General features: G+C 44.0%; 1 protein-coding gene across 1 annotated transcript in view; it reads right to left on the bottom strand.

Moving 5' to 3' along the window:
- Positions 1 to 18,371, bottom strand: part of DNAH3 (dynein axonemal heavy chain 3) — a 117,505-nt gene that overhangs the window by 84,569 nt on the left and 14,565 nt on the right. Inside the window, exons 7-16 of the mRNA XM_026650674.1 lie at positions 14,168 to 14,363; positions 12,977 to 13,102; positions 9,925 to 10,120; positions 8,722 to 8,901; positions 7,703 to 7,839; positions 7,450 to 7,555; positions 6,671 to 6,849; positions 5,305 to 5,489; positions 1,226 to 1,349; positions 384 to 537 (exon numbers count right to left, since the gene is read on the bottom strand). Of these exons, the coding sequence (XP_026506459.1) occupies positions 384 to 537; positions 1,226 to 1,349; positions 5,305 to 5,489; positions 6,671 to 6,849; positions 7,450 to 7,555; positions 7,703 to 7,839; positions 8,722 to 8,901; positions 9,925 to 10,120; positions 12,977 to 13,102; positions 14,168 to 14,363 (1,583 nt within the window). The remainder of the gene's footprint in view (positions 1 to 383; positions 538 to 1,225; positions 1,350 to 5,304; positions 5,490 to 6,670; positions 6,850 to 7,449; positions 7,556 to 7,702; positions 7,840 to 8,721; positions 8,902 to 9,924; positions 10,121 to 12,976; positions 13,103 to 14,167; positions 14,364 to 18,371) is intronic.

The following is an 18,371-nucleotide window of genomic DNA, read 5'->3' as shown; positions in this document are numbered from 1 at the left end:
CTGCACATGTTTCTCCCCCTATTCCTAGACATTGAGGAACCCTGTCTTCACAAGGACCCAGATTTGTGAGCAGAGAGGATGATGCAGGTATAGAAAAAAATTAAAATTCAAAATTTTGACAAAAAAAACAAAAGAAATTAATTTCTGATGAATTTTTTTTGTCAAGTGTCCAGTTTTTCAAACCAACTTTAACAAACAACAATAGTAATGGAAATGGCAGGATATTGGCAATAGATATCTGAGAACTTGGGAAAATTATTCAAAGCCAACTCCAATATATGTGCCCATAACCGTGAAAAAACAGGAAATGAACCTAAGCACCTATCTTACCTAACACACATTACAAATAAACTTTTCACTTAAGCCAGGTGATAATTACTTGCCTCGAATTCCACTAGTGCATTATCCAGATTCTTAACCAACTCATTAAATTTCTCAACATTATTCTTCATTTCGTCCATGGTCATGACATCCCGTTTCTTGTAACTTTCTACTTCTTTGAAATAACTTTCAAGTAATGTGTCAAACTGGGCGCACCTAATTAGAGTCAAAGACAGCTCAGTAATATTACATTTTTCAGGCTTTTGGTTATTTTTTAAATTACAAAGGGCATCATCAAGTGAAATCTAACCTCAACATTTAGGATTTGTAAGTAAAGATGCCCCTGCAAACATACATTAATTAATTATTTAATTAATCCTTACAACAGCCCTATGAGGTTCCCATTTCACAGATGAGGAAACTGAGACACAAAGGTTAATTAATTTGCCCATATCCATACAGTAAATTAGTGCTAGAGACAGTATTAGAACTCAGGACTCATTTTAAAACTTAGTCCCATGCTCAGTCGACTAGTCCTTGCTGCCTTTTACAGATGTGTGAAAGGTACAAACAACAAGGAGAGAACATAAGATTTTAGCACAGTATATGGGGGTGTAATGAGGAATAATGGGATGAAATTATGAAAATCCTAGCACCATCCTTCCTTCCATCCTTTTAGACCTATTCAGGGATAGGGGGAAAAATCTAGCCCATCCTGCTTAGTGATATTTTTCTGAAACATGGTTTAAAACCCCACAGTACTAGAAGACAGATTTTCCTCCCACTAGCAGTTCCATTGACTTGACAATACCTCCCTTTTCGTTGGTCCCAAGCCTTTTCATTTCACTTGCTTAATTAAGTTTAAACACCTAGTTCAAGGATATGTCCTAGTTTAATAGCATACCTTTTAACCAGAGAAACCTCTGCATGATCTCTCCTGCTAAACAACTGGGCTCTGCTATTTTCAAAGATTATCTCAATCTGTTCCGGCCAGTGAAAAACAGTACTATTCAGCTTTATGTCCTCAGCTACAATTAAAAAAAAAACATTTTGGAAATTATCCTTTGAGCAGTGATGTAGAAGTAGTCATTATAAAGAGTAAGCAGAACAGTTCAGACTACATTTAGGAAAAAGTGACACATCTTTAAAAAAGTGGCATCCATATTTTTGTGAGTGGAATGCTGCAAGCACAAATAATCTGGGGTGTCATTTTGCATTTGCAATTGTTTTCACTTGTAATTTTGTGGGAATAAAACTGCAGACCAAGTTGGTCTCAAAATCAGGCCTAGCATGATCCTCATGCAGAGGTGAAAGTAAGCCGGGCCGGTCCGGCGTACCGGCAAGAGCCGGTACACCGTGCCGGACCAAACCAGCTTCCGCAGGCTGGCGCTTTAAAGGGCCCGGGGCTCCCTGCAGCGGCTGGAGCCCCAGGCCCTTTAAATCGCCTCCTGAGCCCCGGGACTCTTACCTTTAAAGTGCTGCCCCAGCCCAGCCGCCTACCCCGGGGCTCAGGCAGCGGGGCTCGGGCAGCGCTTTAAAGAGCGCGGGGCTCCTGCCACTGCGGGGAACCCCGGCACTTTAAAGCGCTGCCAGAGCCCTGCCGCCGCTACACCGAGACTCAGGCAGCCGGGCTCGGGCGGCGCTTTAAAGGGCCAGGGGCTCCTGCCACTGTGGGGAGCCCTTTAAAGCGCCACTGGAGCCCTGCCACCTACCCTGGGGCTCAGGCAGCGGGACTCGGGTGGCGCTTTAAAGGGCCCGGGGATCCTGCCACTGCAGGGAGTCCCGGCCCATTAAAGTGCTGCCCGAGCCCAGCTGCCAGAGCCCCAGGGTAGCAGCGGCAGGGCTCAATCGGCGATTTAAAGGGCCCGGAGCTCCGCTGCGTAGGGTGACCAGACGTCCCGATTTTATCGGGACTGTCCTGATATTTCCTTGTTTGTCCCGCGTCCTGACCGATGTGCGGTCGGGACACTGGACAAACAAGGAACTGCTCCGGAGCCCAGAAGTGCTCGCGCCCCCCCTGCCCCGACTCCGCCCCCTCCTCCCTCCATTGGCTCCCTCCCCAAATCCCCGCCTCTTCCCCAACCTCGCCATTCCTCCTCCCTCCACAAGCTCTGGAGGGAGGCCCCAGAGACGCAGGGGAAGCGCGGTGCCAGGGTGAGTGAGAGTCCAGCCTGGCCCCAGTGCAGGCAGGACTCAGTCGGGCGGTAGGGAGAGTAGGGGGGCGGCCCGCGGGGCCAGGCAGCGGCTGTTCTCCCCCCCGGGCAGCGGGACTCGGGAGCAGCCGCTGCTGCAGCTCCCACTGCCGCGGGGGGGAGGAAGCGGCCGATGGCCAAGCTCGGCGGCTGTGGCTCTGGCGCCCGGGCCTGAACCCCCCGAGCCCGGGCCTGCTGTGGGGACCCAGCAGCGCACACGCTGCGCCCAGCCCCTGGCCAGTCACGTCTGGGCTGCTGCCCAGCTGGTGCAATCCCGCGGCGGCCCCGGGGCGGAGGCATCGGCAGCCCAGGCCCGTTAGTTCCCCTGTGGGACCCGAGCGGGACGGGGGGGGCTGGGGCCTGCTGTCCCCACTCCGGGGCCGCCGCGGGATAGCACCAGCTGGGCAGCAGCCCAGACGCGACTGGCCAGGGGCTGGGCGCAGCGTGCGCACTGCTAGATCCCCGCAGCAGGCCCAGGCTCAGGGGGTTCGGGCCCGGGCGTCCGAGTCACAGCCACTGAGCTTGGCCATCAGCCGCTTCCTCCCCCCGCGGCAGTGGGAGCTGCACCAGCGGCTGCTCCCAAGTCCCGCTGCCCGGGGGGGAGAACAGCCGCCGCCTGGCCCCGCGGGCTGCCCCCCTACTCTCCCTACCGCCCGACTGAGTCCTGCCTGCTCGGGGAAGGCCGGACTCTCACTCACCCTGGCCCCGCGCTCCCCCTGAGTCTCCGAGGCCTCCCTCCAGAGCTTGTGGAGGCAGGGTGTTTGTTTGTTTTTTACCCCGCCCCCCTGCCACGCCCCCCCACCACACCCTCCCCCCTGGGCCCTTTAAATCGCCCCTTAGCCTCAGGGCTCCCAGCCGCCTCTGCAGCCACAGCTGGAGCGGGGCCTTTAAATCTTGATTTAAAGGTCCTGCCTCTTCTGGTTGAGGCCACGCCTCTTCCAGTTGAGGCCACACCCCCGCTCAGGACTCTGGCATACCGGTAAGTCCTTTAAGTTACTTTCATCCCTGTCCTCATGTAAAATTATTATAGTTGGTTGACAAACTGTGAGTCTGTTTCTACCTTCGTTTATGCCAGTGCTACCCCAATTTGCTCTTCTGCGTTCCAAAAGAGACAGATAATTTGAAAAGGATAAAATTCAAATACGGCAAAACAAAAACAAAGCCAGTATCATCAAAATGTGAGCCAGTGCTACTCAGTTTTTATTCAACCCTCCGTTGGAAATTTTTCCTGAGTAAGGGTTATATAAAAGATAAGTACCGGTAAGTATCTCAGATATGGCCTATTAAAAGATGTGGCCTGGGAAGTTCAAGGGTACTTAACTCTCCTAGATACCTTTGAACATCCCAGATGTGGATTTGGCTGTCTAGCTTTGTTTCCTTAAATAGTTTAGTGTGATGACAAAATACTGACATCAGTTCAGAAATATTGCATTATCTGCATGAAGCCTTGACTACGGGGGTGAAATTGACCAGCATAGCTATTCCAAATAACAATTCTGCTATAGCTATTCGGTATAATTTAGCTAAGTGGAATAAGCTAAATCAGAGAAAGGCATTCTTATCCCAGAATAAGAGTGTCCTAAATGTCCAGGCATAGACAAGCCCTTAGAGGTGCACTGATTTTCATTTCTAAACTATTTTCAGAATACCCTCAAAACCCTTGCAGCAATTTATTAAACTGACAGAAATATCTTTAATAAATAACACGCCAGGCTACTTGATTTTGCCAATACAGTGGTGAAGAATGTTAGTTGAATTACTGCACATACTATAAAAATTCTCGGAAAGAGTTCTCAGTTCATAGATCTCTCAGAGAGAGATCATAGAGAAGGAAGAATGTGTGGGCAGGGCAGAGGAGAGGGAAATCTTCCTGCATTTATACATCTTTTCCCTCTAGAGAATCGTTTTGTCTTGCCATTTGCCTCTTTTTGAAACCTTTCATTAGCATAGTAGAAGTTGTACAGTTTATCTAGCTTCCTTTGATAAATAATAAATAGAAGCTCTAATTTTTATATATATATATATTTATATATTGTGACAGACCCAGACCAATGGGGTACAGGAGTCTGGTAGAGGGCAAATATACTGGTCACTGGATGAGTAGTTTTCTGTTCCCTGAGTGACCAGAGCAGGGGCTGCACTAGAGTAATCAGGAACCTGCTAGAACCAGTTAAGGCAGGCAGGCTAATTAGGACACCTGGAGCCAATTAAGAAGAAGCTGCTAGAATCAATTAAGGCAGGCTAATCAGGGCACCTGGGTTTTAAAAAGGAGCTCACTTCAGTTTGTGGTGCGAGTGTGAGGAGCTGGAAGCAAGAGGCGCAAGGAGCTGAGAGTGAGAGGGTGTGCTGCTGGAGGACTGAGGAGCACAAGAGTTATCAGACACCAGGAGGAAGGTCCTGTGGTGAGGATAAGGAAGGTGTTTGGAGGAGGCCATGGGGAAGTAGCCCAGGGAGTTGTAGCTGTCATGCAGCTGTTACAGGAGGCACTATAGACAGCTGCAGTCCACAGGGCCCTGGGCTGGAACCCGGAGTAGAGGGTGGGCCCGGGTTCCCCCCAAACCTCCCAATTGACCTGGACTGTGGGTTCTTCCAGAGGGGAAGGTCTCTGGGCTGTTCCCCAACCCACATGGTGAATCTCTGAGGCAAGAAAATCCGCCAATAAGCGCAGGACCCACCAAGATAGAGGAGGAACTTTGTCACAATATATATATGTGTGTGTGTGCGTATACAGACACATACATATACACATTTTTGCCAGGAACACTTTTCTATACCATATTTTTAAACATACAAGGCAGATCAGCATAGTCCATCAAGAATTCCAGTCTGTAGGCTGCTTCAGAGATCTCACGTCTCAGTTTAAAAACAGTAACTTCACTGGCTTTTTTTAAGTATGCCGTAAGCTCTACCAGCTCTTCAGTGTTCAAAGGCACCTCACTGACTTTGTCTGCAATTATGTTGTATTGATTGCAAATGCTACAACAAAAAAGTAAGCAGACACATAATTATGATAATTATTATTAATGAAGAGTGGTGTAGGATCTCATTAATGCAGATTGCGTGTCAAAGGATACTAATGCATCTTTACAAACAAGATATTCTCATTAATACACATAACAGACATGGAATAATTAAGGGCATTCAATTCCAACATCCTACCACTCTTTCAAGGACTGAAGTATCCATACAGTAGAATTCTTGTTAAATTGGCATTAAATTGCCACTGCTAACACACTAAGTTAACTGCTCCCTCCCACACATTTAGAATGTTCTGTTTCAAGAGCTGAACTCTTACATACAGAGGCACCCTTAAGTGCAGAAATCAGCAGCTCATTTATTCTCCTGACATATACAGAACTAAGCATCCTGCATGAAATTTAGGCAAAAAGATAACATTTACCCAGAGATCCTCAAACTACCCCTCCCAAAAAAATGAACATGGACAAAAATGGAAAAAATACAGAAGCAAAAAAGACACCCATTACATATCATTTCCCAGCAATGTGTTTTCTTGTTTCAGGTTTGGACTAAGCACTTTTGTTATCCATACATGCACAGTACTCAAGACAGCTCAAGTACAACACAATTCCAAGAGTAACCATCCATATTTACTCACGAGAAAAGGGATTTCTTTCAAGTGAAGCACAATTATACCAGTAGATTAAAGCTAAATTCATTGTAAAGTAAACTTTCCGCTGGCTAAAACTGGAGTTCAGGGCCTGTGTCTTTCTTGCAAAAGACATCTCGGACATCTCGATATGCAGAACAGGGAACTGTGATCCTTACCCTGCTTTAGGTGGGCATTAGTTCTTGCAAGGGAAACACAGAACCCTCAACTTAACTTCTAGCAAATCAGTAAAAAAGGAAATAATTGTCAAATATTTTCATTGTGATTTTCAGATCTATCCAGGTAGAACCTAACTCAGGAACTTTTAAAAAAAATTATTTATTTAAAGAACATTTCAGGTCAACTTTACATACACAACATGGAGTCCTTGCAAACTAGTGAAATGTTGTGTTAATTTACAGAAGCCTGTGGATATACCTGTACAAATCCAGCAGATGAATAAAATTTAACTCAGGAATGTACACAGGCACTAATATACAGCATCAACGCACAAATCTAGTGATAGCCATGCATTCTCACATATGTGTACCTCTTATTTAACTCCCTGTTTTCATCCACTTCAAACTCAATCAGCTTATTTTTAAGTGTTTGGGCCCGATTGCAAAGCTCCTCATTCAGCTTTAAAGCATCCAGGCAGAACATGGCGAGAGGGACAGTGACATGCATGGAGGCTATTTCTTTTTTCAGTTTTGTTAAACTGTCAATCTTCTACAAAAGGGAAAAGAATAATCCTATTAGTTTCCTTAGACTCTACAGATGGGAAATGCTACATGAGGGCAAAGAATTATCTGTCAGCCACCAGGTGGATAATATATTTTAAACAGAAATAACAATCCATGTTTACCCATTTAGGGCTCAAATCACTCTCAACCCCAGAACTCAGCGGGAGGCCCCCAATAATGAAAAGTCCACATGGATGCCATGGCACAAGTTGCCTGCAAAAACTGCACTCAGCCAGGGCCCCAGCCCAGCAGGAGCAGCATAGAAAGCGGGTGGGCTTGGCTAAGAGGAGGGGAGCAGAGGGATAAAGAGAGGATGTGCTGATCAGCACACATTCTGGACAGCCTCCTCTAGTGGGGCTCTGCATGGAACATAGTTTTGCCCTCCCCAGCATAACCTGGCACAGCTGCCCTACAGGCAAGGGGGGATGTAAATTGTCCCCACTGCTCTTTACCTACAAGGGTGAATCATGCCCTTAGACTAGAAAGCATGGGGGGGAAAAATTGTAGTGATCTGTGTCTGTAAACTGCCATGTAAATGTTGACTGTTGTATGAGTGATTAGTAATAATAATACTGTTAGATGTTACCTTAGTGAAATCATCTAGAGAATGGCTTTCCTTCAAAAAATCAGTAATGTCTTGTTCTGCACCGTTGTTCAAAAGATCACTGTATTTCTTGTACACATTTAAGTACCTTAAACACAGAAGAACGTAAATCAAACACAAGATCCCAAAATTAGATTTCATGGCAGTGGCAAGTAAACATGCAAAAATGACACTGACGCTGCCTTAACATGTTGGTGGATCCAGATAAGCATCAAAGTTAAAAGCAAAAACTTACTTCTGTGGACCAACCATGTTGCTGTCAAATATCCTGGCAGTTTTGTTCACATATTCTGAAACCAAAGATTCATCCACTTTCACTGTACGAAGAGTGGGGTCATCTTTTTTTAATTCTGGAAAGAGTTGCATTTCTACCTAGAAGGAACCCCACAACACAAATACAGCATACTACAAGAAAAGCAAGGGCATTTCACACCATGGCTAGAAGTGTAGAATTCTACCTATCTAGTGATCTGGCAGAAACAGCATCCTGCACTACACTGGCCCTGCTTCAGCAAAGCAACTAAACATGCACTTTAGGAATATGTTTGATGCTTTGCTGAAACAGGACCATAGTCAGGAGTAAGCTCAAAATACTAACTGGGCCACTGGAGTTCAAATATCACATATTTAGACACTTGAGCAGGCATTCAGTGGCATCCAATATGCTTTTAGGCATTGGCATTTGCATTCCTAAATACTGATTTGAGCACTCAAATGCAAGATTCTGATGCTCTGTTGGAGCCTATGTTTAAAAATTGGGCCGACTTTAGGAACATTTTATTTAGGAACATTAAAGAATCCCAGAAGACACTTTTATATAATAAAATGGAATAAATGGGAAAACATCAGATCATTTGCACTTTTCCAACTGTCATGAAAGATAAAGTGTTCCCACTTAGAATAGTTGTAGAAAAATCTGTTATTGTAAGAAAAGTAGCAGAGAGCAGAGGTAATAATTATTTGTACTGTTGGAATAGCTTTCACTTGACAACACACATTCCTTGTTTGTGAACAGTACGTGAGATCAAACCAAAGCAATAAAGCAGCTTGGATGTGAGCAGGAATCCTTTCTATGTTCTCTACTATAATCACTAAGGCTTCCCCAGCTACTGATACATAACTCTATTTGTCTTCTGTATCGGAGTTTTTATACCACACTCAGCACTTTATTAGCTGAAGGCTGACTTATAGGTTTCATTCTGCATGCAGCATTCTCTGCACAATACAGCCCATCTCCCTTCTTTTACCCTGTACCTTCGGAAGTCCCTCCGAACTCTGAAGGATCTCCATGAAGCAGTGGTAGATTAAATTCCAACAGTCTTTCCAAAGTGGCTGAAACACAATTTTGGGTTCCTCCACATTGAGTTTGATTATTAGTATTTGAGGGACAAAGAACTGCATTTCTTGATATGGTTCTCCAAAGTCATTCCCATCCTCAAGGGAAAAAAGCACAAAAACAATAAATGCTGAACTAATTGAGTATAACATGCACAACTCAAAAGTCATTTAAAATGACTTAAAATCCCATATATAAACTGAGAACATTTAAGACACTACACCATGAGTATCTTCATCCTGAGCTGGAGCCTGATCTCTCAAGGTACTGAGCACCCTCAGTCCTCACTGATTCAATGGAAGTAGAGCCCTGACCACCTCACAGAATCAAACCCCTAATGAGTGATAATCATTTTTAATTATTTAGTTTTTAATTATTTTGTTTGCATCCCAATTGTTTGCACAGAACTTGGCACAATGTCTGGGGGCCTGATCTAGGAGCTACCGCAGAACAAATCATAAATCATCATCATCCAGATGCAGCACTTAGCACAAGGCGGGTGCAGCTCTACACTTTGTCAATATGCTTCTGTGGCTGTTTGCCACAATCCAGCCAAATTTGTGCTATTTACAAATGTTTTGTGTAACGGATTATAGCAGATCCTGGGTGATACTTAACTATTGACACAACCATGTTACTGAAGGGAAGAAATGATAGGCACTCATGTGCTGGAGTCATAGCACCACGTATATTAATAAGTAGTTATTGCCTGTACACATACATGATTTTATGGGACAGAATTAGCAAAGCACTTAAGTACTTTTGACTTCAATGGGACTACTTACATGCTTAAAGTTAAACATGTGCTCAAGTACTTTGCTAGACCAGGGCCTATCTAAACAGCCACACTACAGCAATTCATATCAATAGCTGAAAACTTTTAGAACTAGCTAATTATGGTCCTGATCCTGCAGACTCTTACACAAGTGAATAGCTCTTGATCACACAAGAAGTCCCACTGAATACCGGCAAGGGTTTACAGAATTAGGCCATAAGTTTGGAAGGCAGGAAGAATCCTGGGCATTTACCCCTGAAAAGGTATTTGTTTTGAAGAATGTATAGATTCCTATTTCTACATCACAATGAAAAGAAACGGTAGCAGCCCACTTCATTCCATATACCTTGTGTATCATAAAAAATGCCAGGAGGTCTTCCAAAGAGTTAATAACCATCTCGCGTAGCTGTAATGACATGAGATTTGCAACAGAAGCAAAATACTCTTCAATTTGCTTAGGGGAATCATAGTCAGTCTGGGGTGCCAAATGAAGCCACCTCTCCTTCTGATCAATAAAGAGGGATGCACAAGTTGGGATCCACCTACAATAAAACACAAAGCACATTTAAAAAACCCTATAGACTTAATGTGCTCTATGTAATGAAACCTGCACTAAGCAGTCACCCAAGGGACCAGCAAAACTCAGCTGTGTGGAAGAGACTGGTCTTTAACTAAAGATCAAACAAAGTTGGACCAAATACCTTGAAGATATTGATTGCTTGAGTTGGGGATGCCTACTTGTGTGGGGGGTCCATAGTGCTGGCTTCAACATATAATAATAGTGCTTAGTCTATCAACACAAAACCAAATAACTAGAGCAGGGGTCAGCAACGTTCAGCACGCGGCTTGCCAGGGTAAGCACCCTGGAGGGCCGGGCCAGTTTTATTTACCTGCTGACGCGGCAGGTTCGGCCGATCGTGGCCCCCACTGGCCGCAGTTCGCCGTCCCGGGCCAATGGAGGCGGTGAGAAGCCGCTGCCAGCAGATCGCTCGCCCGCGCCGCCCCCATTGGCCCGGGACGGCGAACCGCGGCCAGTGGGGGCCGCGATCAGCCGAACCTGCCGCGTCAGCAGGTAAATAAAACTGGCCCGGCCCGCCAGGGTGCTTACCCTGGCGAGCCGCGTGCCGAACGTTGCCGACCCCTGAACTAGAGTTTGGTCTAGCATGACAATTTTCAGTGTGATACAGTTTTCAATCTTCTCAGCTGGATTTTTATAAATATTATACTATTTTTAGAGTATCCAAAAAGCAAATTTAATTTAAACCCATAAAAACCATGATGGCAAATTCATGGCACTCCTGTGTGACATGGCTCTTGACACCAGTTCCACTGGCCTATGCCTGGAGCCTCAGTGGAGGTGGGGGAGCTGATACAGGTGTCTGTGACATGACACATCCCAAGGGATGGGAGGACTTTTTTGGGTGACTGCAGTAGAATAGGAACAGAGGAGGCAGTCTGAAAGGGAGATGAATAGGGAGCTAAGGAATGAAAGAGACAGAACAAAGGGGAAGGAAGACAGATAGAAAGGGAAGAGAATGTGGGAAAGAAGAGGCAGGATATGGCTTTGTCTTCAGCTGAATTTACACCAGTGTTTGACAACAGGTATCAAGACTCAGGTCCCTCTACCTCTTCCCTTGGGTCTTGATTCAAATTTCAGGGGGCTGCACATGTAGTTAAAGTTAAGCACCTGCTCAAGTGCTGTGCTGGATCTGGAGCTTTACCGGTGCTAAACGTGGTGGTCCTGTGGGTGTGGTCAGGGTCATCCAAGTTTAACACTTGTTGTTAATAAGCAGCCCAGACCCTCTATAATTTTTTAAAAATTTTAATGAATTTAAAAACCTCAAACACTGGAGGCTCTGGGACTTGTGGAGTACCACGTCCCTGAGCCTAAGCTGCTCAATATCTTTCCTGTGAACTTTTTGAAAAGTACAGGACTCAAGCAGGATTTGTAGAGAACTGAAGATAGAAATAAGCAGTTTTCAAAGAAAGACATTTCTATTCTATTCACAGCCAGCTCTGCGTTCAAACTCCTCTGTGAGCAGAATAAAACCTTCAGTCCAAGCCCTGCTGATTTCAAACGCTTCACATAGGGGAGGCCAAATGGCTTAGGCTAATGCTACCAGTTTCAGAAAAAAGTTCTGAAGCTCAGAGGAGACACCTGAAGATCCCAGGGCCTCCAAGACTTATTTCTTTAATTCATTCTGAATGGATTGAAGTAAACAAGATTATCAGCCTGCTTTAAAAAAACCCCATTCCTGGATGAAAAGCTCTAGAAGAGACTGATGCAGCCAACAAATCCTGTTAGGATGGATGCCCCACATTCCTAAAGGTTAGAAACTTTCATCAGTCAGATGGCTTCCTTTCTCTAGGTTAGTTTGTGAACGCTTACAGTACTACAGGTTTAAAACATAACAGGCAAAGTAAGAGAGCCTTGCCACACAATCAATGTCACTTGATAAATGCCTTGGCTCTGTCTCAACGTTTTCCATATAGCAAATACCACAGGATGTGGGGCCTGATCCAAAACCCATTGAAGCCCATGGGAGGTATTCCACTGATGACATGGGCTTTGGATAAGACCTTTAGGGACTAACTGTGCACCTCTGAAGTCAATGGGAATTAAGCCATTCATTGATTCATTTCACTGACATCAGGATTGGGCCCTTATGTAGCAACTGGGGATCATTATTCTGCAACTAAATTCTGTATCATGGACTTTGCATCTGAAATCTGGCCCCTCTGAAATCAATGGGGGCAGGATTTCAACTGTCTTTTAAAAATTAAATATTTTATGTATTATACTCTAATAACAGCGCATGAGTATTACAGGACAAAATTCAGCAGTGCTCCCTCCTTCACTACACAATTTGGCCTATCAAGTTTAGCTTAGGATGATCAACTAAAACAGCACCAGTTTGTAAATACTACTAATATCAAAACTAATACAAATATGATAATGTACAAGGCTTCATTCTGGATTTTAGGGTCAATTTTTCAAATGTGGGCACAGTTGCAAGTGTGCGCACATACCTTCTGGATAAGTAAAAACCCCATAAATTGTGCATCAAACTATTCTTCTGTGCATGCAGCTAGTGATAATAATATAATTATGGATAATATAATAATGGGCCACATAATGCTGTCCTTACTCTAGCAAAATTACCATAGCTTTCCTGGAGTGTTTCATTAAAAAAAAAAAAACAATTTTGTTTGCATGAAGACAGAAGGAAATGGGTCAGTGATAATACTTAGCACTTATATAATTTCACATGCAAACATTGAGTTTTGTAGGAACAACTGAAGATTCACATTTTTGTGCATTCCCGCATTGCAGTTACCTTTACAAATCTACTCTAAGAATATTCTATTCATCTAGTATTCTTATATACAGTACTGACTTGTTCTGAAGAATGTCATGTGCTTCCATACAATGTCTTCGAACTAAATCTTCAAATTCACTGGGCAGCAGTGGCAGGTCACCTGACAGCATTTCTTTTGTACGAACAAATCTTAGGTCACTAAACCTTTGGAAAATAAAACATAACTCAGATAGCTGTGATTAATTTAATTTAAAGTAAAATTAATGGGATACAATCAGGAGGCTCTTATAAGTAGTTAAAAATGTGAATACTCTTTTTCACTGATGCAACTTGTTTCTTTCCTAAGTTACCCTACATATTTCTGATTCATTTTTACTATCAGCAAACTTTCATGGCTGAGTGAATTTCATTTTGTATTTGCCTTTTTCATATCACAATTGCTTTTTCCTAAAATGATTTGGTTCATTTCATTGTCAGATTCATTATTCCACTCAGCCAAAGATGAACATGCAGAGTGACAGAGTTTCTTCTCTTCCTATGCTCAGTAACAGAAGTAGATATAAGTGTCCATTTTGGCTACACTGTGGGAAGAAAAAGTCAAAATCTGGTCAGCTTTTGCACACTGAGGTTTAATGCCTAACATGATACACATCCCAGTTTGCAATGTTCTGTAAGTCACAAATCAACAGGTTAGATTCCTGACCACAAAGTGCAATGTTACTTAAATACAAATAACAAAGCTGCAATAGCATACAAATCTGACATAACCCCACAAGGGGGCCCATGATTTTCAGAAGTGGCTAGTGATTTTGCATCACCAACCTGAGACATCTTAAAGGGGTCTGATTTTTCAAAAGAGTGGAGTGTCCACTCTCTGCAAATCAGGCCCCTTCAGGTGTCAAGTTGAGAACCCAAAAATTTAAGCACCAAAATCACTAGTCACTTTTGAAAATCTTGACTAGGAGTTCTAAGTTAAGGGTGGAGTGTTTTACCATAGGGACTGATCGAGCTAGCATGCTAAAAAGAGAAGTGTAGCTGCAGCAACCCCACCAGCAGGAAGGATTAACCACCCAAGCATGTACCTAGGGTCTCAAATGGTGTCTTACAATGAAAAGAAACAATAAGTTTCTTGCTGATTCAATGTTTCTTGCTTTTAATGAAATGTCTTGTGTCCAGATGACACAGCAATGCAAGAACTAAAAAATCATTAAAATAAATCATGGTACGAAGAATTACTCTAACCAATGTACAGTAAGCAAGACATCTTACTCAGTAAACCAGAGGTGTTGTAACATAAGCATCATTGGATTCACTGTGAACAGATGGTTTTCATTCCAGCTTTTTATTTCTTGGTAAACACTATGCCATGGGACTGGTGCACGAATCACTCTCTGAGGAAAAGAGTGTGGGATATTTCCAATAAAGAGTCTCTCTCTCTCAGCTGGATCCATCAAGATGTAATCAACTACAACAAATCATATAAATGCTTGTAAGACTGAATGCATTGCTAATAACCACACATGTAGATTACAGCACACTGGTGCCAGACCAAACACGTGTCATTACACAATATAATTTGGTTACTCTTACATGTCTTTAAAATTAAATTAACATAACACGGTAATAAAATTTTATCTGAGACTATTATTAACTATGTCAGCAAACTAAGAGAAGAATGATGGTCCTCCGGTGGGTAAGGCCCTAGGCCTGGGACTCAGATGCTCTGAGTTCTGTTCTTAGCTCTTCCACAGACTACCTGTAGACAGTTTGTGAATCCATCTCCAGAGGCATCCTTCTGGGTTGTGCTTTGTAAGGGGGCACTGTGGTCTGTGTACACTGTGCTTTCTGTACCTACTAAATAGAGGCGATAGGCCTTGAGAGCCTCCACAATAGCCAGACACTCCAGTACTGCAGCTGAATACTTGGTTTCCCTCTCATTTGTCTTGCAACCTCTACAGGCCACCAGTCTGCACCTACCAAACTTGTCAATTTGTTCACAAGCATGTCCAACAGCAACCTTTGAGGCATCACAGGATACTGTGAATGGATGAGATGGATAACAAAGGATCTGGGAATTTAAACACAGCATGGATTAGAAGTCCTTCCTTCAGCGACTCAAAGACTTTTTGACGTTCCTCCATCCAGAAAAAGTTGCTTTCACATAGCTGATGTAATGGTGCTGCCTGAGCTGTGAATTTTTTTTACAAATCTCCCATAGAATCTGCAGAGGCCTACAAACTGCTGCATCTCCTCCAGGTTTGTAGGAACCTTCCAGTCCTTTATAAGGTTCAGTTTCTGAGGTTGGGGCTCTAACCCATTCTCACTGACTACATGTCCTAAGAAGGTGATGCAACTCCTTGCAAACTGATATTTATTTCCCACACGTTTAAATCCTGACTCCTTAAAAAGCTTTAGAATCCTTTCCACTCCTCCCAGATATTCCTCCCATGTTTTATGGAAACAAATGCAGTCATCTAAATATGTGAAGATGTGTTCAGTTCTCAAAATGTGGGTTAGATCATTTAATACCCTTTGAAACATCCCTGGTGCATGCAGGAGTCTTAAAAGCATTCTGAGGAATTGAAACAGCATCTTTTTCACTGCAACCTCATATACCAAGGGAATCTGACATGGGGGCTGCCTCACAGGAGCTCTCCTTGGCTTAAACACAATCTGACATTGCACCCAATCATATCGCCCAAGTTCTTCATTATTTCTGGAGAACATACTAGCATATCATAAGATCAGCTGTTCTAATCACTTTCTTTCATTTCCTTCCACAGCTGCTTCTGTCAAGACAACGCCTAGCTCTTTGCCTGACTGGGCTACTTCACAGGTCTTGATCTCTGCCCCTGTGAGAGGCTTTGAGACACCAGCTACGTCACTGTCCCCATCAACTTCTTTTTCACTAGCTGCACTTCCTGGTCAGTCAGATTAATTGCTCTTGGCCAGAACTCCCCGTTTGGTGCAGCTGGAAACAGAAGTCTGCTAAACAACAATCATGACTGGATATTGGTAGCTTCAAACACTCCTACAGGTTCACTGAAGCTGTGGGTATTATTGAATGATGACCTGACTTCACCACAACTTTGTTCGGGAAGCAGTTCATCTCTGTCCCACTATAGGCATGGTAGAGACATCTCTAAGGCTTCAAGAGTTGCTCCACATTCAGCAGGGACATCTGAATATTGTCCATGGACAGGTCTGTTCTATTAACACCCCAAGAGTTCCCGTGATGCCCTCAGGTTAAATCTACTCCCTATATAACAGTCCTAGAAATACTGGTGACCACAAGAAAAGTCTACTTAGTATTCAGACCCAAGTTCAGCGCGAGCTGGGTTTCTCCTGTTTGCAGTAGCTGATGGTTAATAGTCACCAATTCAACTCCTGAAAAATAAATTTTCTTCCATTTCGGCACTGGCTGTTTATCATGGATCAGATTTATTACAGAGCCTTAGTCCAACAGCATTGTGATTTTCCAGCTGGTGATGTCTCCAGACATATAGTAACAGGTATCTGGGCAGCTCTTCAGATGGGCCATTCTAACAGTTGCTAGTCCTACTGCATCCTTAACTTTTTGTTTCCCTTATTGTGGCTTCCCTCTGCTTAGGCAATTCCATCTCCAGTGGCCTTTGCTTTCACAATTCCTGCAAATGTCACCTGGTCTGAGACCCACTTGGGAAAAAAGTGTCTCTTCTGACCCCTGGGACACCTGTGAATGGCTTGCACTTGGGTCTCCTCCAATTTTTTAGCCATTTAGCTAGCAATCATTTCTTGAAGTGCTGCATCAGTATAAAGGTGTCACCCTGAGGCTGGGAATTAACAGCCGATACCTTTAAGGAAACACCAATGTCTTCTTCCAGATTTTGAACTCTGTATATAATCTGGTGATAGGTTATCCAGTATGTTATCCTCCTTCACCAGCAGGTTATGAAATTTCCCTGTTAAACCATTTATAAACTGACTTTTCACATATGATCCTCCCATAGCGTGCCACTGGGTATATGCCATTCTGCATTGCCAGTTCCAGATGAGGTGCAGTAGGTTCCACTTCACTTGAGCCATCTCCCAGATGCAGGGAAAGCCCTATCGAACAGTCTCCTTAGTGCGCACATATAACTATGTAGGGCAGGGGTAGGCAACCTATGGCACATGTGCCGAAGGCAGTACGTGAGCTGATTTTCAGTGGCACTCACATTGCCCGGGTCCTGGCCACCGGTCTGGGGGGCTCTGCATTTTAATTTAATTTTAAATGAAGCTTCTTAAACATTTTTAAAACCTTATTTACTTTACATACAACAATAGTTTAGTTATATATTATAGACTTATAGAAAGAGACCTTCTAAAACGTTAAAATGTATTACTGGCACACGAAACCTTAAATTAGAGTGAATAAATGAAGACTCGGCACACCACTTCTGAAAGGTTGCTGACCCCTGATGTAGGGGTTCCCCTTCCAGCCTCCTCCTGGCTTGCCATTCCTTTCTATATTTCAAAAGAGCCAATCCCCTTCACAGTGGTTGTATATCTGATTGTATGACTGTCTATAAGATCCACGATCCGCACTGGGAAGCTGCCAAAGTATTTACCAGCACCACCATCCAAAAACACTGCTACGTACTATGCTGCTCCCTCCTCAGTCCACTCATTCACAGAGAGCAACATCTCAAAGTCTGTCAAGTACTCACAGAGTCCAGTCTTCTCTGCATGATCAGTAAATTTCTTCTTTTGCCATCTTGAAGCCACCATTTGTAATACTTGCTTATAGAATCAGAGATGTATTGGGACAATGCAAGTACCAACTCCAGTCACACAGGCAGGACTGAACTTTGTGCTAGCTCCCCACCTCCTGGTCAGATCAACAACATCATAACATACACAACAACACTAAGGGCACGTCTTCACTACCCGCCGAATCGGCGGGTAGCAATCGATCTATTGGGGATCGACTTATCGCGTCTAGTGAAGACGCGATAAAATCGATCCCCGATGGCTCTTCCGTCGACTCCGGAAATCCACCGCGGCAAGAGGCGGAAGCGGAGTCGACGGCGGCGCGGCAGCGGTCGTCTCGCCGCCATCCTCACAGCCAGGTAAGTCAACCTAAAATACACCACTTCAGCTACGCTATTCACGTAGCTGAAGTTGCGTATCTTAGGTCGACTCCCCCCTCCCCCCCCGTAGTGTAGACCTAGCCTGAGATACAGTACCCATTGGCTGTTGAGATAGAGTCTACACTAATCGTTACAGATCACTGAATCGTCCTCCAATCTAGCATCAAAGTCGGATTATCACATCAATTTTATACTTCAGTGGAGTTACTTCTGAGATTATCAAGTATCAGAGGGGTAGCCGTGTTAGTCTGGATCTGTAAAAAGCCACAAAGAGTCCTGTGGCACCTTATAGACTAACAGAGGTATTGGAGCATAAGCTTTCGTGGGTGAATACCCACTTCGTCAGACGCAGTGGGTATTCA

This window comes from Terrapene carolina, unplaced genomic scaffold (assembly GCF_002925995.2).
Source record: "Terrapene carolina triunguis isolate 2854851 unplaced genomic scaffold, T_m_triunguis-2.0 Scaffold93, whole genome shotgun sequence".
Lineage (NCBI taxonomy): Eukaryota > Metazoa > Chordata > Testudines > Emydidae > Terrapene > Terrapene triunguis.
This window is presented reverse-complemented; position numbering and strand designations above follow the sequence as displayed.